At 32.3% G+C, this 23,281-nt stretch overlaps 2 protein-coding genes across 2 annotated transcripts; both read left to right on the top strand.

Annotated features, from left to right (window-relative positions):
* Nucleotides 1–12,668: 12,668 nt before the first annotated feature.
* LOC139852582 (probable LRR receptor-like serine/threonine-protein kinase At5g63710) lies at nt 12,669–18,026 on the top strand. Its single transcript, XM_071841885.1, has 11 exons — nt 12,669–12,804; nt 13,619–13,792; nt 13,931–14,069; nt 14,171–14,242; nt 14,816–14,956; nt 15,092–15,157; nt 15,377–15,447; nt 15,537–15,680; nt 15,985–16,326; nt 16,946–17,340; nt 17,437–18,026. Exons 1-11 carry the CDS (start codon nt 12,792–12,794, stop codon nt 17,746–17,748), a joined length of 1,869 nt encoding a protein of 622 aa, XP_071697986.1. The 5' UTR covers nt 12,669–12,791; the 3' UTR covers nt 17,749–18,026.
* Nucleotides 18,027–18,645: 619 nt separating this feature from the next.
* LOC139852957 (uncharacterized) lies at nt 18,646–22,143 on the top strand. The gene is made up of 10 exons (XM_071842307.1): nt 18,646–19,202; nt 20,017–20,114; nt 20,201–20,246; nt 20,537–20,619; nt 20,741–20,805; nt 21,102–21,163; nt 21,286–21,345; nt 21,585–21,617; nt 21,803–21,868; nt 21,950–22,143. The coding sequence occupies exons 1-10, from the start codon at nt 18,738–18,740 to the stop codon at nt 21,992–21,994; spliced, it is 1,023 nt and encodes a 340-aa protein (XP_071698408.1). The 5' UTR covers nt 18,646–18,737; the 3' UTR covers nt 21,995–22,143.
* The last annotated feature ends 1,138 nt before the right edge of the window (nt 22,144–23,281 follow it).

The raw sequence follows: 23,281 nt of genomic DNA, 5'->3' as shown, positions 1-23,281 counted from the left end.
AAGATGCATATATAAGAATATCCCCATCATTTCGGGACACCCTTCGGATATGATATAAATTTCGAAGTACTAAAGCATCCGGTACTTTGGATGGGGCTTGTTGGGCCCAATAGATCTATCTTTAGGATTCGCGTCAATTAGGGTGTCTGTTCCCTAATTCTTAGATTACCAGACTTAATAAAAAGGGGCATATTCGATTTCGATAATTCAACCATAGAATGTAGTTTCACGTACTTGTGTCTATTTTGTAAATCATTTATAAAACCTGCATGTATTCTCATCCCAAAAATATTAGATTTTAAAAGTGGGACTATAACTCACTTTCACAGATTTTTACTTCGTCGGGAAGTAAGACTTGGCCACTGGTTGATTCACGAACCTATAACAATATATACATATATATCAAAGTATGTTCAAAATATATTTACAACACTTTTAATATATTTTGATGTTTTAAGTTTATTAAGTCAGCTGTCCTCGTTAGTAACCTACAACTAGTTGTCCACAGTTAGATGTACAGAAATAAATCGATAAATATTATCTTGAATCAATCCACGACCCAGTGTATACGTATCTCAGTATTGATCACAACTCAAACTATATATATTTTGGAATCAACCTCAACCCTGTATAGCTAACTCCAACATTCACATATAGAGTGTCTATGGTTGTTCCGAAATATATATAGATGTGTCGACATGATAGGTCGAAACATTGTATACGTGTCTATGGTATCTCAAGATTACATAATATACAATACAAGTTGATTAAGTTATGGTTGGAATAGATTTATTACCAATTTTCACGTAGCTAAAATGAGAAAAATTATCCAATCTTGTTTTACCCATAACTTCTTCATTTTAAATCCGTTTTGAGTGAATCAAATTGCTATGGTTTCATATTGAACTCTATTTTATGAATCTATACAGAAAAAGTATAGGTTTATAGTCGGAAAAATAAGTTACAAGTCGTTTTTGTAAAGGTAGTCATTTCAGTCGAAAGAACGACGTCTAGATGACCATTTTAGAAAACATACTTCCACTTTGAGTTTAACCATAATTTTTGGATATAGTTTCATGTTCATAATAAAAATCATTTTCTTAAAATAACAACTTTTAAATCAAAGTTTATCATAGTTTTTAATAAACTAACCCAAAACAGCCCGCGGTGTTTCTACGACGGCGTAAATCCGGTTTTACGGTGTTTTTCGTGTTTCCGGGTTTTAAATCATTAAGTTAGCATATCATATAGATATAGAACATGTGTTTAGTTGATTTTAAAAGTCAAGTTAGAAGGATTAACTTTTGTTTGCGAACAAGTTTAGAATTAACTAAACTATGTTCTAGTGATTACAAGTTTAACCCTTCGAATAAGATAGCTTTATATGTATGAATTGAATGATGTTATGAACATCATTACTACCTTAAGTTCCTTGGATAAACCTACTGGAAAAGAGAAAAATGGATCTAGCTTCAACGGATCCTTGGATGGCTCGAAGTTCTTGAAGCAGAATCATGACACGAAAACAAGTTCAAGTAAGATCATCACTTGAAATAAGATTGTTATAGTTATAGAAATTGAACCAAAGTTTGAATATGATTATTACCTTGTATTAGAATGATAACCTACTGTAAGAAACAAAGATTTCTTGAGGTTGGATGATCACCTTACAAGATTGGAAGTGAGCTAGCAAACTTGAAAGTATTCTTGATTTTATGAAACTAGAACTTGTAGAATTTATGAAGAACACTTAGAACTTGAAGATAGAACTTGAGAGAGATCAATTAGATGAAGAAAATTGAAGAATGAAAGTGTTTGTAGGTGTTTTTGGTCATTGGTGTATGGATTAGATATAAAGGATATGTAATTTTGTTTTCATGTAAATAAGTCATGAATGATTACTCATATTTTTGTAATTTTATGAGATATTTCATGCTAGTTGCCAAATGATGGTTCCCACATGTGTTAGGTGACTCACATGGGCTGCTAAGAGCTGATCATTAGAGTGTATATACCAATAGTACATACATCTAAAAGCTGTGTATTGTACGAGTACGAATACGGGTGCATACGAGTAGAATTGTTGATGAAACTGAACGAGGATGTAATTGTAAGCATTTTTGTTAAGTAGAAGTATTTTGATAAGTGTATTGAAGTCTTTCAAAAGTGTATAAATACATATTAAAACACTACATGTATATACATTTTAACTGAGTCGTTAAGTCATCGTTAGTCGTTACATGTAAGTGTTGTTTCGAAACCTTTAGGTTAACGATCTTGTTAAATGTTGTTAACCCAATGTTTATAATATCAAATGAGATTTTAAATTATTATATTATCATGATATTATCATGTATGAATATCTCTTAATATGATATATATACATTAAATGTCTTTACAACGATAATCGTTACATATATGTCTCGTTTAAAAATCATTAAGTTAGTAGTCTTGTTTTTACATATGTAGTTCATTGTTAATATACTTAATGATATGTTTACTTATCATAGTATCATGTTAACTATATATATATCCATATATATGTCATCATATAGTTTTTACAAGTTTTAACGTTCGTGAATCACCGGTCAACTTGGGTAGTCAATTGTCTATATGAAACATATTTCAATTAATCAAGTCTTAACAAGTTTGATTGCTTAACATGTTGGAAACATTTAATCATGTAAATATCAATCTCAATTAATATATATATAAACATGGAAAAGTTCGGGTCACTACAACATAAGCAGTAGATAAATAACTTGATCAAACAGCAACTGAGACAAAACATGCTAAAGTGTCCACCAAAAAGGTTTAGTGAAGTTCATAGGTTTAACAAATAAGTTTGACCGTTGTTTTAGACCACAAGATTTAGTTTGTAAAGTTGATCTTCTGCTGGATCAAAAAGTTATGCCAAGGCGTGATATTTAAACTAAACGTTCAAGTTTGCCCCAATGACAAGTTGTGTCTATCCTTGTCGGTTTAATTTCATTATTAAGTAATACAAAGACTTAGTCAAATGTATCGGGGACATTACTCCCGATAGGCCTACCCTCAATAATTAAGCATGCAATCAACGAGCAATTAAAAATATCACTGTAGGGACTTAGCCGGACATAGCCGGGTATAGCATAGTTTTAGCGGTTGGTACTTGTGTCTAAAGTGTAAAATGTAAAAACAGCATGTGTCTCACCCTAATAAAAGTAAGTAAGTTTGCTAGCAGTAAAGAGTGGGGCTATGAGTTCACCTTAGTAAGCAGAGAGAGATGACGATTATTCCTTGGAATAGAAAGTTGGAACGAACAGAAAGTCAACCTATTGACATTTAAGAGTAGTAAGTGTTTTTGCCCATGTTTAAGTAAATGTTTAAGTATGATAGTGTTTTAAGTATAGTTCGTTTTCCTTTTCTAGTAAATTTCTATTTTTAGAAAGTTTTCACTTTTAGTAGGTTCCTTACTTTAGTAAGTTTCTATAACTAGAAAGTTTCTACTTTTAAGAGTGTTTTCCATTTTAGGATACTTGCCGTATTAGATAAGCTTCCAATCACCCCTTTTCCTTTGAATGGCCATTTCAGGTCTAGGGGCTTGAGCTATAGAACCCTTTAAATCTGAAAATCCAAACTCTTTCACCTAGAGTTTCGTAGAAACCATTAGTCAAGAAAGTTCGAAGATCTATACATCTCTAATACATATCCCAGAATGTTTTTATGTTACAGTATAAGTAGTAGGTTATAGGTGTTAGTAATAGTAATAATGTATACATATTAATTAATAGTATAAGTAGTATTAGGGTTTCATTAATTAGGGTTAGTTAATTAAAGTAGTATTTAATAACTAGGGTTTAGTAATTAATGTCCTAGGGTTTAGTAAATTAGGATTTTATTTAATGTAGTAATGATTAGGTAATGATTATGGTTTTAATAATTAAAGTGGTATTAAATAATTAGGGTTAGGTTTAATGAATTAGGGTTTTAAGTAATTAGGGTTTTATATATATATGTATATGTAATTCGTATATATGTATGTACATATATATATATATATATATATATATATATATATATATATATATATATATATATATATATATATATATATATATATATATAATATTTTTTTCATGTATATATATATGTATATGTCGATATATATGTATATGTATATATATTTATTTTGTTTCCTAAATTAACCATAAACAAATCTTTCATGTAATAACCTAGGGTTTAAAGATCAAAGTTTCCTTTTTCCCTTTTTTTTTTCTTCTTGGTCGACTTACATACATACAAATATATATATATATATATATATATATATATATATATATATATATATATATATATATATATATATATATATATATATATATATATATTTCATGTATATATATATATATATATATATATATATATATATATATATATATATATATATATTTCATGTATATATAGATCTAGGTGTGTTTATATATATATTTATGAATAAACAAGTTTATAACATGAATTAAAGATCAAAGATTATGTAAACAAGTTAGGGTTTATGTTATACCTTTGAAGATTCAAGATGATTAACAAAGAAGTGATGAACACGATGAAGATTGAAGATCAAAGCCTTGAAAAACTTGAAGAACTCCTTGAAGATTCTTGAAGAACACGAAGAACGTGAAGAACACTTGAAGATCACCTTAAAGATTGATGATGATTTCGATGGATGGTGGTGGTGATTTCGATTTTGGGAGCCGAAATAGGGAGAGAGGGAGAGAGATTTGAGAGAGAGAATTGTTGTTGTGATTTGGTACATTGAAAAGGTTTAGGTTAGGCCTCTATTTATAGGAGTGTTAGGATTATTGGGTTTAATAAGGAATTACTTAGGGAACAAGTTATCTTGAAGAGGGGGTTAGAGTTGTTGGTTTGGGCTGAAAATTAGAGGGGTAGAAGGGTAATTTTGCCCTTCTAAAATCGGCTAGGGTTTTATTAGGGTTAGGGTTTAACTTTTTCACTTATGCCCTTGTATTTTAGATTAGTTCAAATGATTCCTTAATTATTCAAGTTTAATTATTTTAAGTACACAAGTTTTAAAGTTATTTATTTATTCACAAAAGTTAATAAGTCCTTTATTATTATTTTTATCTTTTATCAACTTGTCATTTACAAAGTTAATCATTATATTTTATAATTCTTAATGCTTAATAATTATTGATTAAAGTTTAATTATTAAGTTTAATTATATTGTTGGGCATTTAATAAGAAAAAGTATAGAATGAAAAAAATGAGAAATATAGAATGGAAAAATGAGGGTCGTTATACATGGACTGTATCTCTGCCTTCATAGCATCTCGCCATTTGTCAGACTCTGGATCTGATATGGCCTCACTGTAGCTAGAGGGTTCATCATAATCCCCTAGATGAGGTTCATCTGAATTAATCAGAAGATTTAGCCTCTCAGGTCGATGAGGAGTTCTACTAGGTCTACGAATTACAGGTGCAGCACGTTCTGGCTCACCAACAATGTGTTCAGCTTCAACGTGCGGTTGGCTAGTGCCTTCAGAAGGTGTGTTACTTTGTGATTCTTAAATTTCTTTAAGATCGACTTTACTCCCATTGACTTCTTGTAAGAGAAGATCTATTTCAAAGAATTCAGCAAACCGAGCAGTAAACACTTTATTTTCAGCTTGGTAGTAAAAGTAGTAATCCATTGTTTCCTTTGGGTATCCCACAAAGTGATATTTGATACCTCTGGGTTCTAACTTGTTTGAAGTGTCACGTTTCACATACGCTTCACAACCTCAGACTTTCAAATAAGACAACTTAGGACTCTTTTCATGCCATAACTCATATGGTGTCTTTTCTACCTTCTTGGTTGGAATCATATTGAGTATGCGTGCAACAGACTCTAATGCATAACCCCAAAATGACATTAGTAGAGTAGTTAGACTCATCATAGATCGAACCATATCAAGTAAAGTTCGATTCCTCTGTTCAGACACACCATTGTGTTGTGGTGTGTAAGGTGGAGTGAACTGTGAGATGATCCCACAATTCTTCAGGTGGTCCAAAAAATCTCGACTCATGTATTCCCCTCCTCGATCAGAGCGAAGGGCTTTAATGGTCTTTCCAAGTTGATTATCTACTTCATTTTGGAAGATTTTAAACGTTTTAAAAACTTCATGTTTATGTTTCAGCAAGTAAACATAACCGTATCTACTGTAATCATCAGTAAATGTAACGAAGTATGATTCACCATGTCTAGACATAGTTCTAAAAGGGCCATATACATCAGTATGTATTAGTCCTAAAAGATCTTTAGCTCTTTCACCTAAACCGTAGAAAGGAGCCTTTGTCATCTTTCCACATAAACATGACTCACACACATCAAATGACTCAGAGCCAGTTGATTCCAGAAGCCCATAAGATTGGAGTTTTGAAATGCGTTGTTTGTTTATATGACCAAGACGACAATGCCATAGATAGGTATTATTCAAGTCTTGCTTGATTCGTTTGGCAGTACAAGTATATACAGAATTATTATTTGAAATCACACCATGCATATCAATTTCAAAAATACCATCACGTGGATAAGCATTAAAATAAAAGATAGTATCCTTAGAAACTGAAATACCAAAGTGCGTAAGTGTAAGTTCAAAACCAATATCTTTCAAAAGAGAAACTGAAACTACGTTGCTCGTAATACTAGGAGCATAATGACATTGTTCCAACAAAACAATAAGACCACTAGGTAGAGTAAGCTCATAAGTTCCAATAGTTTCAACAGCTGCTCGATCCCCATTGCCCACTCTTAAGTCTAGTGTATCTTTCTTCAGTCTCTTACTTCTTCTCATTCCTTGCATATTGTTACAGATGTGAGTACCACAACCAGTATCAAAAATCTAGGAATCACTAGAAAAAGTATATAACTGTATATGAAATATACCTAATTTGCTGGTTTCTCCAGCTTTGCCTTTTCTCAACTCAGATAGGTAGGAAGGACAGTTCCTCCTCCAGTGGCCAACTTTTTCACAGTGGAAACATTCGGCGTCTTTTGCTGGGTTTTCTTTCTTAGGAGGTGGTGGAATCTTCTTCTTAGCAATTGACTTGCCTTTTCCTTTTTCCTAAGTTTTCGGCTTATTCTTTTTCACCTTACCATCCCTAATCATCAGGACACCCGGATTGGAAACCTTAGATGGAATATTCTGTTCAGCAGTTTTAAGCATCGAATGCACCTCTGCCAGAGATTTCTCCCAACCTTGCATATTGTAATTCATCACAAATTGGTGGTACGATTTTGGTAGTGAAGCCAAAACCGTGTTCATAGCCAAGTTTGGCGGCAAGGTAGTTCCAAGTTTTTCCAATCGGTCAATGTAGCTTTTCATTTTCAAGACATGAGAGCTCACTGATTGACCCTCCTCCATTTTGCATGTTTAAAGAAGCTTATAAGTTTCATATAACTCTTGACTAGCCTGTTTCTGAAACATATTTTTCAGCTCAGTCATCATATCATATGCTGTACGATCTTCCATTTCCTTTTGGAGGTCAGGAGTCATACTAGCAAGCATGATTAAAGCTATCTTATCTTGCTCATCGAACAACTTCTGATAAGAAGTTTGTTGAGCAGCAGTAGCTGTCTCAGGAGGAGCATCGGGTAAGGGTTCTTTAATTTTGTTCAACTTTCCTTCATATTTGAGAACGATTCCCAAGTTGCGGTACCAGTCTAGGAAGTTTGAACCATTGAGTTTCTCCTTCTCCAGCAAAGAACGGAGATTGTTTTGGTTTAAGTTTTGATTGTTTGACATCTACAAAAGAACAAGATTCAATTTAGTATTTTCGATATAAAACTTTAATAAATTAACTACCCAAATTTTTATATATTTTAAAAACAATTAATTTACGAAATCCTAAGATCCACATAGAGGTTCCATAGCCACATCTGTTGATCAGCTAGTAGTTATGGAGTCTATTGGTAAGTAGCGGGTACCAATTGCATCACAAGTACAACTCTTAGATCTTTATGGGACCTAGAGATATGTGTAGTCCAAAAAACTACTATTATCTACTGGCGTGTTTGTCCCATCTTTGCCTCGAACTCAGGTCTCACCGTGAATACGATTAAGTCGTCCAATTTGGAAACAGTGGAAATTTAGCCTAGTCTCACTTGTAACTAAAAATCCACCTCGTGGCTATAATTCAATTAGGTCTCACCGTAATCAAAAAATAACGAGGAGTGTTTGCAAGCTCATTGGATGGCATGACTTAAATTTGACGGGTATATTGAAAAAGTTTGTGTTAACGAATAATGCATGCACACAAGATTCGTTACACTAAATTGTTAAAACATTTTAACCATTTATATATGTCGATCGTGTTTGTGTGTCTAGTTTGTTATTTTATTTTATATAAAAATTAACAAATACATAAACGTGTATCGTTTTAAAACAATTTTAAAATATGTCACCCATATATATTATTTGAGTTTCAAAAAACATTTAACTTTAAACTCGTTAGAGTTTAACATTTTTAAAATCATCAATTTTAATCTTTGAAACTCGTTACCGATTTTATTTGATGTTTTCATCAAAAACAATTTGCATATATCATAATCAACAATTAAATATAAAATGCAATAAATAAAACACAACCATGCATCACACACATACATAGCCTAGCCCAAAATATCCTATGCTTGATCCCATGAGCCGTCATGGGATCAAGAGATCAAACTAAGGACAATCCATAGCTCCCACTTGATTCAAGATTCAAGTGAAAACATGTCGAACGTCATCGTTGTTAACTTGACCTGTTCGCCATCTTCTAAGTCAAGCTCCAAGTTGCATCTTTATCTTCAATCTTCATCTTATTACATTTATTCAAAATTGAAAATACGACTAGTCTAGTACATTTACAAATTGAAATAAACCTAAATACAATACTATAAAATTGAAAATAAACAAAATACAACTTTGGCTTCTATGGTCTCCAATTAAATCAAAAACAACATGGCATAAAATTGCCGTAACCAACAATCACAACAATCACACATTGGTCGGGGCATTATGGGCTATGTATGCAATCACAATTTAATAACAATATTATTAAACCTATATATGGCTTGTCCATGGTTACAATGCATGTGTATAATCATGGGATAAAATAAATATTAAATAACCAACAATTATCCAAGCCATAATTTTCTAAATTCAAAATTTAAATAGTGAATTTCTTCAAATCTTATTTGTGCGTCATGAGGTAATCAACAAAGTTGACTTTTAAAACCATAAGGGTTTTGACTTTTACCAATTCACCACAAAGCTAGATCTAAGAAAATCACGCGACAATTAAGACGGTGTAAAAGTGGCTCATGATACCACTGAAGGAAAATCGTGTGTACTTTTAACAATTCAGATTAACGCATCGGATAATTAAAATAATAATCTTTTATTATTTTATGAACAAAAAAAATTACAAGATTAAATAACCACTTATTTAGTAAAACATGCACACGATAAATTCATCTCAAGGATCCAGTTACACCAATAATAATTGTCATGAATATAAAAATAAAAGAGGAGTAAACGGTATACCTTTCTTGAAGAAACTGATGAACGGAGAGAAACCTACGATCAAAGGGTATGACCGTCTCTTTAAAAAGTCCACTACACTTTCAGACAACGCCAATGGATGCTAGTCCAACCCAAGTAAATTATTATAATAATCAAATTATTATAATAAAGCTATAAAAATATTTTCTATACGTCGAAACTTTTATACGTCGAAATAAAATGAAAAGGAATCTTGGGGTTGTTTGGAATTCGAGAGGGACAGCAACAATGAGTATGTGTTTTCCTTTTTATTTTTCATTAGTTACTTTGCAAAAACAAATGGATCTATATATAAGTGAAACAAACCGACCCTAAGTCGGTGGAGAATTACGCGTACAAAAGATTTGTTTCCAATTCTATTTACCTTCCAGTTGTTTCGTACGTACTACGTAGTCACCAAGTAACAAATTTATTTTGTTAACTAATTAATCAAACTATTAATTAATTAGTTAATCATGGAGTATCATTTAAATATTCATTTAATTTAATCATAACTAATTTCAAATATTCATTTAAAATTAATTAATCAATAATTCATAATGGAGTATTTCAACTTGTTTCGTAACTTGGGTAATATATCTATACATCATATACATATATAATTTGACGTCTAGGTGTATATATGTGTGATCCCGAAGGCTCAAATGAATTTAGCTATATAGTTATTTTTTGTACCTTACACATTAATCCTACACCATGAGGGTCTCAACTCTCCTAACTGGAGCTGTAGGTGGGCGCCTCAAAATATGCCCAAACCATCTAAGTCGTCCTTCCCTCAACTTGAGGGTGATGTTCTTAACTTTTAAGTTTTCTCTAAAAACACCATTTGGAATCATATCTTGCATGGTCTTACCACACGTCCATTTAAGCAATCTCATATAATTTTTTTTACAACTAATAACAATACTTTCGGAATGGTGTAACTCATATTTGGACTCTCAATAAGATCGGGGACTCATTGTGATAGCCTCTTCACTTATATTAAGAAATAAATAAATTAGCTCACATTATTAAGAATTCAAGATAACTTACATGTTTATAACTCAGGTAGAATTTAAAACCCATTGAAATTTAATTTTACCATTTTCATGGCGTCTCAATTTTATTTTATTTTTTAAAATTTTTCCTACATATTGACCGGAGTTCCACTCGGAAGCAATCTCTCTATCCGTCGAATAGAGAGAGGGATGACTTTTTCTACTTTTGAGAGTGTTTTCACTCTGGGCGGAGAAATGACTTATCTTTATTCTCGGATAAGGGAATGATTGTCTACATATCACCTACCTTATAAACCACTTATGTAGTATTAGGTTTTGTTGTTGTTGTTGTTGTTGTGTTTCATGTTTATAACTCAACTGTTATGTTCTTCCCACAAATCATTATGCTCCAAATATCATTCAGCTCAACAACAACAAAAAAAAAAAAAATGCAATGCTGCAGTTACAAATAAGGAATACAAAAAAGATTCACAGACTAATTTTTTGTTATATCATATTACTCGTAATTCGTAAAATTAATAACTTCTTGCTCTTCACCATGCCTTCTCTCTTACAGTGATGTCATCTCATTTTAAAAGTAAAACTTTATATCCAAAATTATTTCCATAAAAAAATATGGAAGTTGAACCTCACAATCCGCACTCAAATACATAGATATGTGTTTGATCATTGTTGCAAAACTTTCTAAATATAAATGTATACGGTAAAAGGTGTCATTTGACGAAAATTTAAATCGATCTTACAAAAAGCACCCCTCATCTTTTAGCTCCCTATCTTTTGATGATTATTTAGAAAAGAAAAAAGTTACATTTTCCCTTATCTTGTTTCTTTATATCTCCCTCAACATTAATGTTAGTGTAATGTAATTAATCACATACAACTTTTCTTTTGAATGGTGACATTTTATCAAAAAAAACTCCCTAGCAAACAACTAGAAGAGACCAAACGATTACAACGACTTTATACCCACAAATACAACAATAAATACTCCGTAATAGTTGTGGATTATGATTCTTTCTTACTTTAATCAATCCTGTGTATATATATAAAATTATTAAAAAACTAAAGTTTAACTTTCTTATGAAGCAATTGTAAATTAAGCACATTAATTAAATATCAAATATTATCAAAACTAAAAGGGAACATATCTCTTTTTCCTTTAATATTTTTAAAAATTGTTCCACATGTAAGTTTGACAATTTGAAAGCATCTTATGTTACAATTCATATAATGGTGAAGCATCTAATGTCATTCCACTACTACTATCATTATTATAATGTCACTAGTCACTAATAGTATCAAATATATCATCTCACTTGTCACTCATTCTAAGTATTCTAGTATGATAAATTCCTGCTTATTCTTCGTTTAAAGCATCTTTGCATAAAGAGTTTTGTTTTTATTTCAAAACAGTTATCGCAGCAAACATGAACATTAATGATATATATGTAACCAAACGTAAACTTAAAATAGACCTAATTTACTAAATTGTTAAGCTTTAATTTGAAGTTTATATTATTAGGTCTATCAATATGTTTCGTTTCTGATTCATCTACGATAGTTTAGTAGTTGAAATTTTGATATCATCACGAGAGATTTTAGTTCATATATCTTCAGAAAAAAGAGTTAGAAATGTTTATGAGAATCGCATACATCTAGGTAAAAAGTATGATCTTCTTGGATTACATAAACGGTGAAAGCTTAATGCATTGTTTGTATAATATTTTTTTCATGAAACCTACTTGTGAAATAAAAGTCATGTCCATGGTTCATCATTATGAATTATGATAAAATCCTAAAATTAAGATGTATGGCTCATAGAAAATTCGAAATAATTTTTATTCTATTTTTAGATTAGAAAATAATTTAAAAGCATCCATCCTTTTTCCACAAAAAGATAGCTTTTGTTTTTATGCTGAGTATGATTCTCACTATCAATCTTTATGTTCAACAATCAACTTGCCCTCATCAAATCATATCACATTTGCATTCGTATTTTCAAAAGGAATTAGAATTTCTTCCATAATTTTTTAAGTTCCTATTCCATGCTAATTCCAATTCTTTGGCCTAATGCTTCGTGGGTCCTCAACACTTAGTAACCTCATCAATCACAAACTTCAGATAATACATCAATCATGATTCTTTTCATCATTATTAATAATTATAATTTTCTCTGTTTCTTGATTCACCCTCTTCTCCAACATCCATGGCTACAACAAGTAAGTTTTTTTATTTCTTTAAATTATTTCACACACAACACTCTTATATGTGGCTTTTTTAGTACGTAGTATATATTGTGTTCATTTTTCTTATTACGAGTATTATGTAGTGGGGCTTTCATGTTTTGTTTTATGGAGGCAGTTAGAGCTAAATTTTCATTTAAAGTCAGTATGCTAGTTTTATGGTGATGAGTATTATTTGACCCTTGACTTTGTTCTTGTGTTCCATTTTATTATCTTTTATTTACTGACTGACTAACAATAGTATTTTTGTATATAATTTTATTATTTCTTGTAAAAGGGTGTACTTTCATAGGTTGTAGGATTGCATGCAGGAGTAGCCAATCAAAAGAGTAACTATATATTCAAAATGATTACAATAAATCTTTTGAATGAAAATTATCTGATTTACAGTTCGGATTTTAAAAACTTGAAACACCATTTAAACAAAGTTTAGGGTGATATGAATCCTTTTTTCATAAGAAAATAGGCCAAGAATCAAGCTTTTGGAGGGAGATGTCAAAAAGGTTCATTTGTTTTGTTTTTTTATTATTTTATTATTCTTTGCCTTCTTTTGTTCCGATGATTATGATGATGATAACGATGATTAGATGTTTAAATTTTGCAAATTACATTTATTACTTTAGAGTTTGCTTAGGTATATGTTGAAATGGTTCTAGTTTTTGCAACTTTCTGCTACTATATTTGATCATGATCTTCTTTGGATAGGTGTATGTAACTGTAAAAGGATTGTTTTATTTGCCTTGATAATAAGTTTGTTTATTTCTGTAATTATAATTCCGTTTATTTACAGATTCATCAAGGGAATACAAAGGGAATTTTGGAAACATTAATTTGTACGTCAAATCAACGCGTTTATATGGACCATGTTACTATTGGCATCTGCATATCAAGCTGTTGGTTCACTGCATTATTCTGCTTTTGTTGTTGAGCCACTGTTATTCTGAAATTCAACGTGATGTTGAAGGTACGCACACCATTAGCTTCTTTACAAAACTTAAGCTTTTTGCTGGTTAAAACACCCAAAAACCAACTTGATATTACCATGTGATTGATCCTATGTATACTTTAAGATCATAACTGATATATTTTCTGTTTGTTACAGTTGAAGCTCTAATGAGGCTTTCAAAGGATTTAAACGACACCAACGGGAGAATAAAAGATTGGAGTGGTTCTTTAGTTAGCCCATGTTATACCTGGTCTCATGTTATATGTGATCATCAAGGCGGAAACGTCATTTCCTTGTATATTTTTAATTTTATTCTTATTTTGAAGGTTTTAGAAGTACAAAAATGGTTCACTAATGAAGTTGTAAAGCTAACAATAAGTTTTGGTGTATTGGCAGGAGCTTGGGTTCACTTGGTTTTACAGGAAAACTCACAAGTGCCATAACCGAATTAAAGTTTTTAACCAGCTTGTAAGTTTGGTACTAGATTGAAGTTCTTATTTTATTTCAAAAGGCGATTAAGGTTCTTATTTGTTACTAATGTATGTATATGTGGGTACAAAATGAATTATGTTGTCCAAATTTGACTTTTGAGGTGTCAAAACAGCTACTGTTTAACTTTGAAATTTAGAGGAGACTGTTTTTTAATTTGTAAGAAGAGTTTGAATATTAAATAAAAGCTTTAAAGAGTTGCTATGCAAAGGGTTTTTTTCAGATAAGAAAAATAGAATGCTCAATAGTAAATCTAATTTTAATATCTCTATGTTTGACTTTCAAGAGTCAAAAGTATACTTCTTTTTAGGATAGAGTAAACTAACACCAACTTATGGTGATTTGCATATCCCAAAGAAAGATTTTCCAACTTTTGTTTTAACCCCAATGGTCATATATTTGTGACCATGAAGTACGTGTGATGATCAATTATATCGTTAAAAATTGCAAAGTATCTCTTATGGTATGTGTTAGTTTATTTGCATCTAAATAACTCAAAGATGGGATATTCATACTGAAGAATTTTTTTTACGTTCGTCATATTTTGTGCAGGGATTTACATGATAACAATTTATCCGGCGAGTTGCCTGATCTTAGTAGCTTGGTGAACTTACAAAATTTGAATCTTACACGAAATAAGTTCAGTGGCTCTATACCAACCTTTTGGAATCAACTCACCAACCTAAAATACTTGTAAGATAGTTTTCATCCCTTTTGACTTCCTTAAATACTAAAGGTGGGACCGCCAAATCTTGCGAATTTGAGGAGATTTGAACTTACATTTTTATGTTCTTGTTGCTTATTAATAATTTTTTATTCATTTTGCAGGGATCTTTCGTCCAACGATCTAAGTGGAAAAATCCCCGAGAAGTTATTCTCGAGTCACGTATTCAAGTAAGTAATCATCTTTGATGTTCAGAAGTCAAACAATCTTTGTACAAGAGAAATTTAATTATCTATCTATATGAAAGATCTCATGTTATAAACGAATGATAAGGCGATGGGTAAAAGTAATAAACTTGGTCCAAAAGATCAACCTATTTTGGTCAAGTGTGTAGCTTTTGGTCATTAGTAAAGGGTACTTCAGCTAATAATCTTAAGTTTGTTATTCAGTTTTACAGGAACATCTCTTGACTGTGGCACCAAACTGCACCAACCTTGCATTTCTAGTTCTGTTGTTGCAGGTTCATTTTCTTTGTTAAATCTCATCAATAGAGTTATTTAAATATTCCTATTCTTTGATTCGAAGGGCGTTTTTGACTTTTTTTCTTAGGTTCTCCTAGAAAGTCAAAACTAAAGCTTGTAACAGTTGGTTCAAGTTGTGGTGCCCTTGTGCTTTTGCTCTTCGGGGCCATCTTTTTATACCGATTCAACCTTAATCGTAAACTTAATCGTGATGTTTATGTTGATGTGGAAGGTTTGTTGCATTCTCTTATTGTTGCTTTCCTTCTCAGTTTCATAAATTCAACTTATAATTCAATTTGTGATGCTATCTTGAAGGCTGAATTTGAGTTGCTTGATTTTTATATATCTACCAAAAATATGAATTTTTTTGTGACAAAACATATAAAACTGTAAGTGTTTTTTCAGATTGGTTCAGCTTAACCTGACCCTAACTCAAACTAAAATATAAAAAGTTGAACTTTTTGACCCATTAATGCAACTATATTGTATCCTTTACTATTGACATTTGACAGTTTTTACTGAATATTACCTTCTAGGTGAAGATGACAGTAAAGTTTCTTTCGGGCAACTTAGAAGATTTTCGTGGCGTGAAGTACAGCTGGCAACCGACAACTTTAACGAAACCAATATTATAGGACGTGGTGGATTTGGGAAAGTTTATAAAGGTGTTATTGCTGACAACACGAAAGTTGCAATTAAAAGACTCGCCGATTATCAGAGTCCGGGTGGAGAGGCTGCATTCTTGAGAGAAGTTCAGTTGATAAGCGTTGCAGTTCATCGTAATCTTCTTAGGTTGATCGGGTTTTCGACCACATCGTATGAAAGAGTACTTGTGTATCCCTTTATGCAAAATCTTAGTGTTGCATACCACTTAAGAGGTACATATCTTCTTACTTTTATGTCATAATTACCAGTTTTTCAGTTTTCAGTTTCGCGTTTTAGTTCCAGTTTTCATTTTTCTGGTTTCAGTTTTCAGTTTCAGCTTTCGGTTTTTAGTTTCGCGTTTAAATTTTCAGTTTTTCGTTCTCATATTTTAGTTTTCAGTTTTAGTTTTATAGTTTTCATTTTCGCGTCCATCACTAGATAGCCTAGTGGTTGAGGCCCTGAGTTCCTTGCAAGAGGTCTCAGGTTCGAATCCCGTATAGGGCGAATATTTAGTGGTGCCAGGGATGGGTTGGAAACAACCAGGGAGTAATCCTGCTGGGCTGCGTACATTAGAGTATGAGGTCGGATTACTCGCCCTCTCGGGTAGCCCGAACAGGGAAAACCTTCTACCTTTTACCTTTTTAGTTTCGCGTTTCATTTTCAATTTTCAAATCCAGTTATGCTCATTGTAAGATTTTACTTTCATTTTATAAAATTTAAAGAAAAAATTGGGTCTCGACCTGACCCGGCCCGGTTGGGTTCGACCCATTTGGACCCAAACCCGACCCAACCCAATTGCCAAGTATAAGTTGAATTAGTCTGATGTTTGATTTGTTTACTTCTGGTATACAGATTTGAAACCAGGGGAGAAAGGTTTGGATTGGGCAACAAGAAAACGAATAGCATATGGTGCGGCTCGTGGGCTAGAATACTTACACGAGTACTGTAATCCTAAGATCATTCATCGCGATCTAAAAGCTGCAAATATTCTTTTAGACGATGATTTTGAGCCCGTTCTTGGTGATTTTGGGCTAGCAAAACTTGTAGATATAAACCTTACCCATATTACCACTCAAGTACGTGGAACTATGGGTCACATTGCTCCCGAGTACTTATCTACTGGAAAATCATCTGAAAAAACAGACGTTTTCGGATTCGGTATCACATTGTTAGAACTCGTTACTGGACAACGTGCAGTAGATCTTTCTCGCCTTGAAGATGAAGAAGATGTTCTCCTTCTTGATCATGTTAGTAACTATGTCATAACCATTTTTATTTTTATTTTTATTTTATGTTGTTCTCAAATAAGTATTAATTGTCCATTTTTTTAATGTTGTTCTCAGATCAAGAAACTTCTTAGGGAAACGAGGATAAGCGACATTGTGGACCCCAACCTAGCGATATATGATTCAAAAGAAGTTGAAACAATGCTTCAAGTTGCATTGTTATGCACTCAAGGTTCACCTGACGAACGTCCAAAAATGGGAGAGGTAATTCATATGTTACGAGGACAAGATATAACCGAGCGATGGGCTGAATGGGAACAAGTCGAAGAAGTTAAAAATCAAGAATTTTCACGAATGTCGCACCAGTTTGCTTGGGGTGAAGATTCTACACAAGATCAAGAAGCTATTCAGCTATCACGAGCTCGATGAAAAGTGAACTCGGATCTAGGAAGTTATTTAACTACATACATGAAAGATAACTATAACTACATACATGAAAATATTACATGAACATGTAATAAGTTTTTTAGGCATATTCGGGTATGTTATATGTGTGTTGTTTGTAAACTTACAGGAGATGCATATACTTATGCTACTTATATGTGTTATTTGGTAGCATTTTCTTGTGTTGTTTATATCTTAAAGTGGCTTTGGGAGTTTAGTAAAAAAAAAAGGAAAGAAAAAAAGATTGAGTGTTTATAATATTAGAGTGAAATAGCCGAACCTATTTAGTTAATGGACTCACTGTCCAATATGTAGAATACACAAAGCCAACTAAAAGTCAACCAAAAGAAATGGGATGATGTTTGTAACTCTATAATAGATATAAATAGGGCCTGTAAACTAGTCGAGTCAAGCTTGAGTTTGACTAAGTTCGAGCTCGACTCATTAATATTCAAACATCTCGACTTGTTTAAAATTCAAAGAACTCGACTCGTTTCGAGCTTACTATATTTAGCTCGAGTTCAGATCGTTCGAAATTATACATAACTTGACTCAAATTCGACTCGATTATATATATATATATATATATATATATATATATATATATATATATTATTATTATTATTATTATTATTATTATTACTATTACTATTACTAACTTGGTTAATTCGGCTCGATTATATTAGCTCGAGCTAAGGATCTTTTCTTAAACGAGCTACAAAATATGCTCAACATTGGTCGGGAACTCGTTTAATTTCGACTCTAATCAAATTTTTAACGAGCCGAGCTAGAACGACTCGCCATTAGATCAGCTAATTTACACCCGGATAAAAATGAAATATGAAAAATACATTTGCAAGTCAACAACACAACCGAGACACAAAACCACAGCCCCCAAAACTCGAACACAAAACACCCTCTGCAAACCAATTTAAGTTGAAAAATATCCAATTTTTTGAGTTGGGTAACTAACAATGGCGTCACACTTTATCTCATCATCTACAACACTACCCAATTATACACCTTTACTAAACCCTAAATTCAATCAATTATCTTTATTCTCTTCATTATCCATTCACCCCAAGTCAAACCCTAATAAATTCTCACCCAAAAAACACTTCTTTTGCTTCGCTGCAAAACAGCAACAACAACAACCCACTGGGCCAGTGAAAAAGCAGCGTCAGTCTTCATCAAATAGTAAAAAACCAGTGAAAAACAAGAATAAAAATAGTGGGTTTAACAAGGGTTTTGGTGGTAGTAGTAGTGTAAATGATGAGGATAACGATGAATTTGATGAGATGACGTCATCATCATCCTCATCTTCTTCGAAGTCGAAAGTTCGGTATCAACCTGTTCCGTTACCCAAACCACCAGCTGGATTTTTAGTGGACGATCAAGGTAGAGTTGTTGCTGTTTCGGATAGACGAATTGCCACTATAGTATGTATTTTTCTTTATCTTTGATTTTAATTTTAGTGATGTTTGTATATATTTATATTTATACTCTATAATTTAAGTGCTTATAGATGACTGTTTTTCTTTTGAATTGTTTGGATAATGCTGCATTAGAGCTTAATCTAAGGTAAAAAAAATGTAGTACTTTTAAGCTGGTGACTTGGTGCTTATTCAAAAATATGCAATAGTGAATACTCCAACCAATTGGTTTTAGCACCGAATCTTTATTTAATTTTTAACCACGCAAGCTTGTCTGAGTGGCCACCGAGTTGCCCAATGAAGCATGCCACCCGGGTTCGATTCCTGGCTATGCCAAATTGTTCAAAAAGGGAGTGTGACCAGAGGGTGCGCGTAATGCGCAATTCACCCGGTACTAGGTCTCGTGCTCGGGGGGCTTGATTAGCTGAGGTTTATCCTCTATGGGGAACCAATGTACTCGTTCATAGGGGGTTTCCTCGCTAATCCAAAAAAAATAGTGAATACTTCAATATGAGAGGTTGAATAAAGTAGCAATTGTGAGTTTTTGTAATTGATGTAATTTAGGAAATGTATATAATAGATAGTGGAGTAGTAGAAACTACTATATATAATCTTTCTTGCCTTTCAAAAAAAAAAGAAACTACTATAGAATATAGATGAGGAGCAAATTATTTCGTGAAAAGTTATGGCTTGTGGTATATGTAATTTGTACAGTTAAAATATACGAAACATATTGGTGGTTGGATTCAACTCATTATGTTCCCATTTATCCGACTGGTCTCTTATTTGCAATTGGATTAACATAAAAGCTTATGAACAGGTTGACCCTGCAAATAATTTTCCATTAGAATGTGTTATCAGAAGAGTTTTTAGAAGTTCACAAGGAGATGAATGTATGCTACTGTGCCCCATTGATACGTAAGTAAAATTTCACAGCATTTAAAAGAGTTGAACTTGTTAAAATGTGTTTTATATTACCTATATGCATGTATTGCTTTTTGCAGGCCTGTTCAGATACTGAAGAGTGCAAACTTTGAAGGATGGTCAGCTGTATGTATTTTGATGCTTTTAGTCATGTTTAAAAAACAAGATATCATCGATAAATTTGTAATTTTGGTGCAAAGGAACTTTGTTGATGTGTTGTACATAAAGGTGGCAGTTTTTAACTGATACACGTGAAAATGGGTCGAATTGTGGTATTTTCGTTTATAAACTAAAAAACGAAGCCGGTTACATACCGTTATCTTTTTAATTTTGTATAAATCACAAGTTTACAAAAATAAAAAAATAAAAAAATTATCATTAACATATGTGGCTATTTGCATATATTTGTAAATTAGGTTAGCGATGATGAAGTCGAGAAGATCCTTCCTACTGCCTCCTATGCCCTCTCTAAGATACACATGCATTTGGTATATAGTGGGTATGTATCGTTACTCTACTTCCAAACTATTAGGAATTTATGAAGAGTGTGTGTGTGTGTGTGTGCGCGCGCGCGCGCATGTGTGTCATTATTAGTTAATATCGCTATACGTGACATTCAGATTTTGCTATACTGCACGTGGAGGATTTTGCTACACCGAGGATGACATATTTGAATGTCGCACAGGTAAAGCAGTGTCTTATAATATTTTGATCATGCAAAGGTTTTATCTGTTAAAATTGTGTGAAACGGTAAAATTATATACAACTTTAAAGATTGAATTGGTAGGGTCTATATATGAAAATACACTTTGGTCTTAGTTAATTTTTTCCGTCCTTAACTGATAAGAGAGTATAATTTGGTTTCTAGCTATATGAAGATGGTTACAGTTACACGTGTCTACAGTAGTGCTATTAGTTTATATTTCATATATTAGTAGTATGTTCTTCATTTGTTGAAGAATTACACCTGGCGTTTTGCAGATGATGGTCAAGATTTGGATGGGTTACCAACTGAAGGCGTAGAAATAACATGCTTTCAGATGGTATTTTTCTTATAATTACTGAATCCTTTTTGTAGTTTTATTTTTCTTATTTTTTTGCCGTCTAATCTGATAAAACAAAGAGCGTATATGATTCAAATTTTATTTTTCTGTTTTCTGTGCAGGATGGTTCTCATTACATGATATACACTCCATCTGATCCACTTCTGTTTGTAGCTGTAAAGGTAAACTCGCATTTTAAATCTGCTTAAAAAAATTTGACATTTGTTTTTTTAAACCATGTTGTGTTTGCTATTTTACACAAGACCTCTCATTGATTATATGAAAATGTCACAATCTAATCAGATAAACCACCGATTATTTTACTTGGAAAGGAACAAAAGTAGAAGATTTGTACATAAATATTTTGTATTCCTGTTTAGGCTTTTTATTCTTTTCTCATACATTTTTCTTAAATTTACAGGATGGAAATGGTCAATTGCGAATCGGTGATGACGTAAGAGATACCATTTTATTATACTATACATTACATAATTATCATATGATATCTTCAGTTGATTCAAATTGCTAACTTGTCAATATAATCATTAATTTATTCATCAATAATAATTACAATAAATAAAAAATAAATAATCGCACTTGAGGAAATTGTTGTTGAACTTTTATGGTCTGTCCAAACAGGAGGTGCTTGAGGACCCTTTGACAGTAAGTGCTATAGATGAAGAAACCGAGTTTAACGCTTTGGTGGTATGTTTTTTCCTCTAAATAGATTTTGTGTTGTTTTATCAGTAAAATAGTAAACTTACGTGGCATATGTTTTTGGTGCAGGAAGAAGAGGCTGCTCTGTTAGAATCACTAATGGGCAAGAGGTAGCAGATTGCATAAATAGTTCTATAAAGCAACCATCTAGTTTACCCAGCAAATTGTCTTGTAGATGCTTATGATTTATGTTTACAACCCATTTAATTCCTTCATTCGAAACAAGATCATGTGTATATATTTATGCGTTCTCTGGTCGTCAAGTGCTTAATTTTGGCTTGTTATGTGGCCATGTACCAAAGTGTTGGTTAAAATTTTGTCATGTTTTCTGTTTTAGAGTCTATATTTGGTCATTATTGTGTCTGAGAATGGTTGAACAAGAAGGAAGCAAATATATATATATATATATATATATATATATATATATATATATATATATATATATATATATTTTTTTTTTTGTGTGGCAAAAATCAAAATCATAAATTTAAATTATAATAGATCGAAAAGATCTAATAATGTTACAATTGTATCAGACCTCTATCTGACTAAACGATCCTACGACCTGTGTTACAACCATAATTCTTGACCCTAACCAACCACAGAACATTGAACGATCTATATTACAACCATAATGCATGACTCTAACCAATTACCACAAACATTGAGCCAAATGCACCAACAAGCTCAAACCATTGAAACCAACATTTAGATGTGTACAAACTAAACATGTGACTCCCACCTAAGAACCTCATTAACAAACTGCACCAAATTACAAACCATCCAAAAGCACTGAATGAAGGTTGAAACTCTAGGAAGTAGATCCACAGCAGACCACAACCGAACATGGACAAGGAGTCAAAAAAAAAAAAAAAAAAAAAAAAAAAAAAAAAAAAAGGAAGCAAATGTTGATTAACTGATTGTGTTTTAGTTTTACACTAACTAGTTCTTTCTAACTTGTTTAGTAGAAAGACCTAAATGATATGAGATAGAAAAGACCTAATTGAGATGAGAAAGAAGAGAATAAGTCGGTATTTAATGAAATTTGACCTAAATTATTGGTTAAGGTGCTTCCATTAGTTTTTGGTAATGGGCGAAGTGGAAAGGGTCGAAGAAGATCAAGAAGAATAAGGCAGGGGCGGGCGATTCTTTTTGCTTGAGGGATATTGATAATGATCTCACATTTAGGGAAGCGGATAATAGACTTTTTAATGGTATTCAGGATGGTGACTCGTCCGATCCGGTTCTTGATGCTGGTACTTCGAAGTGCTCCAACTGGGACCTCAAGTGTTTATTCTTTTATGTCGTGAGTCAGAAAGCGGTGAATTTTGAACACGTGGATGGTAAGCTTTTTTAACTCTAGCTCGAAGAGTAGAAAGGCATCTCGTGCAACGGAAAAGC

This window comes from Rutidosis leptorrhynchoides, chromosome 6 (genome assembly GCF_046630445.1).
Source record: "Rutidosis leptorrhynchoides isolate AG116_Rl617_1_P2 chromosome 6, CSIRO_AGI_Rlap_v1, whole genome shotgun sequence".
NCBI lineage: Eukaryota > Viridiplantae > Streptophyta > Magnoliopsida > Asterales > Asteraceae > Rutidosis > Rutidosis leptorrhynchoides.
The sequence above is the reverse complement of the archived record's forward strand: the minus strand, read 5'-3'. Positions and strand labels throughout refer to the sequence as shown.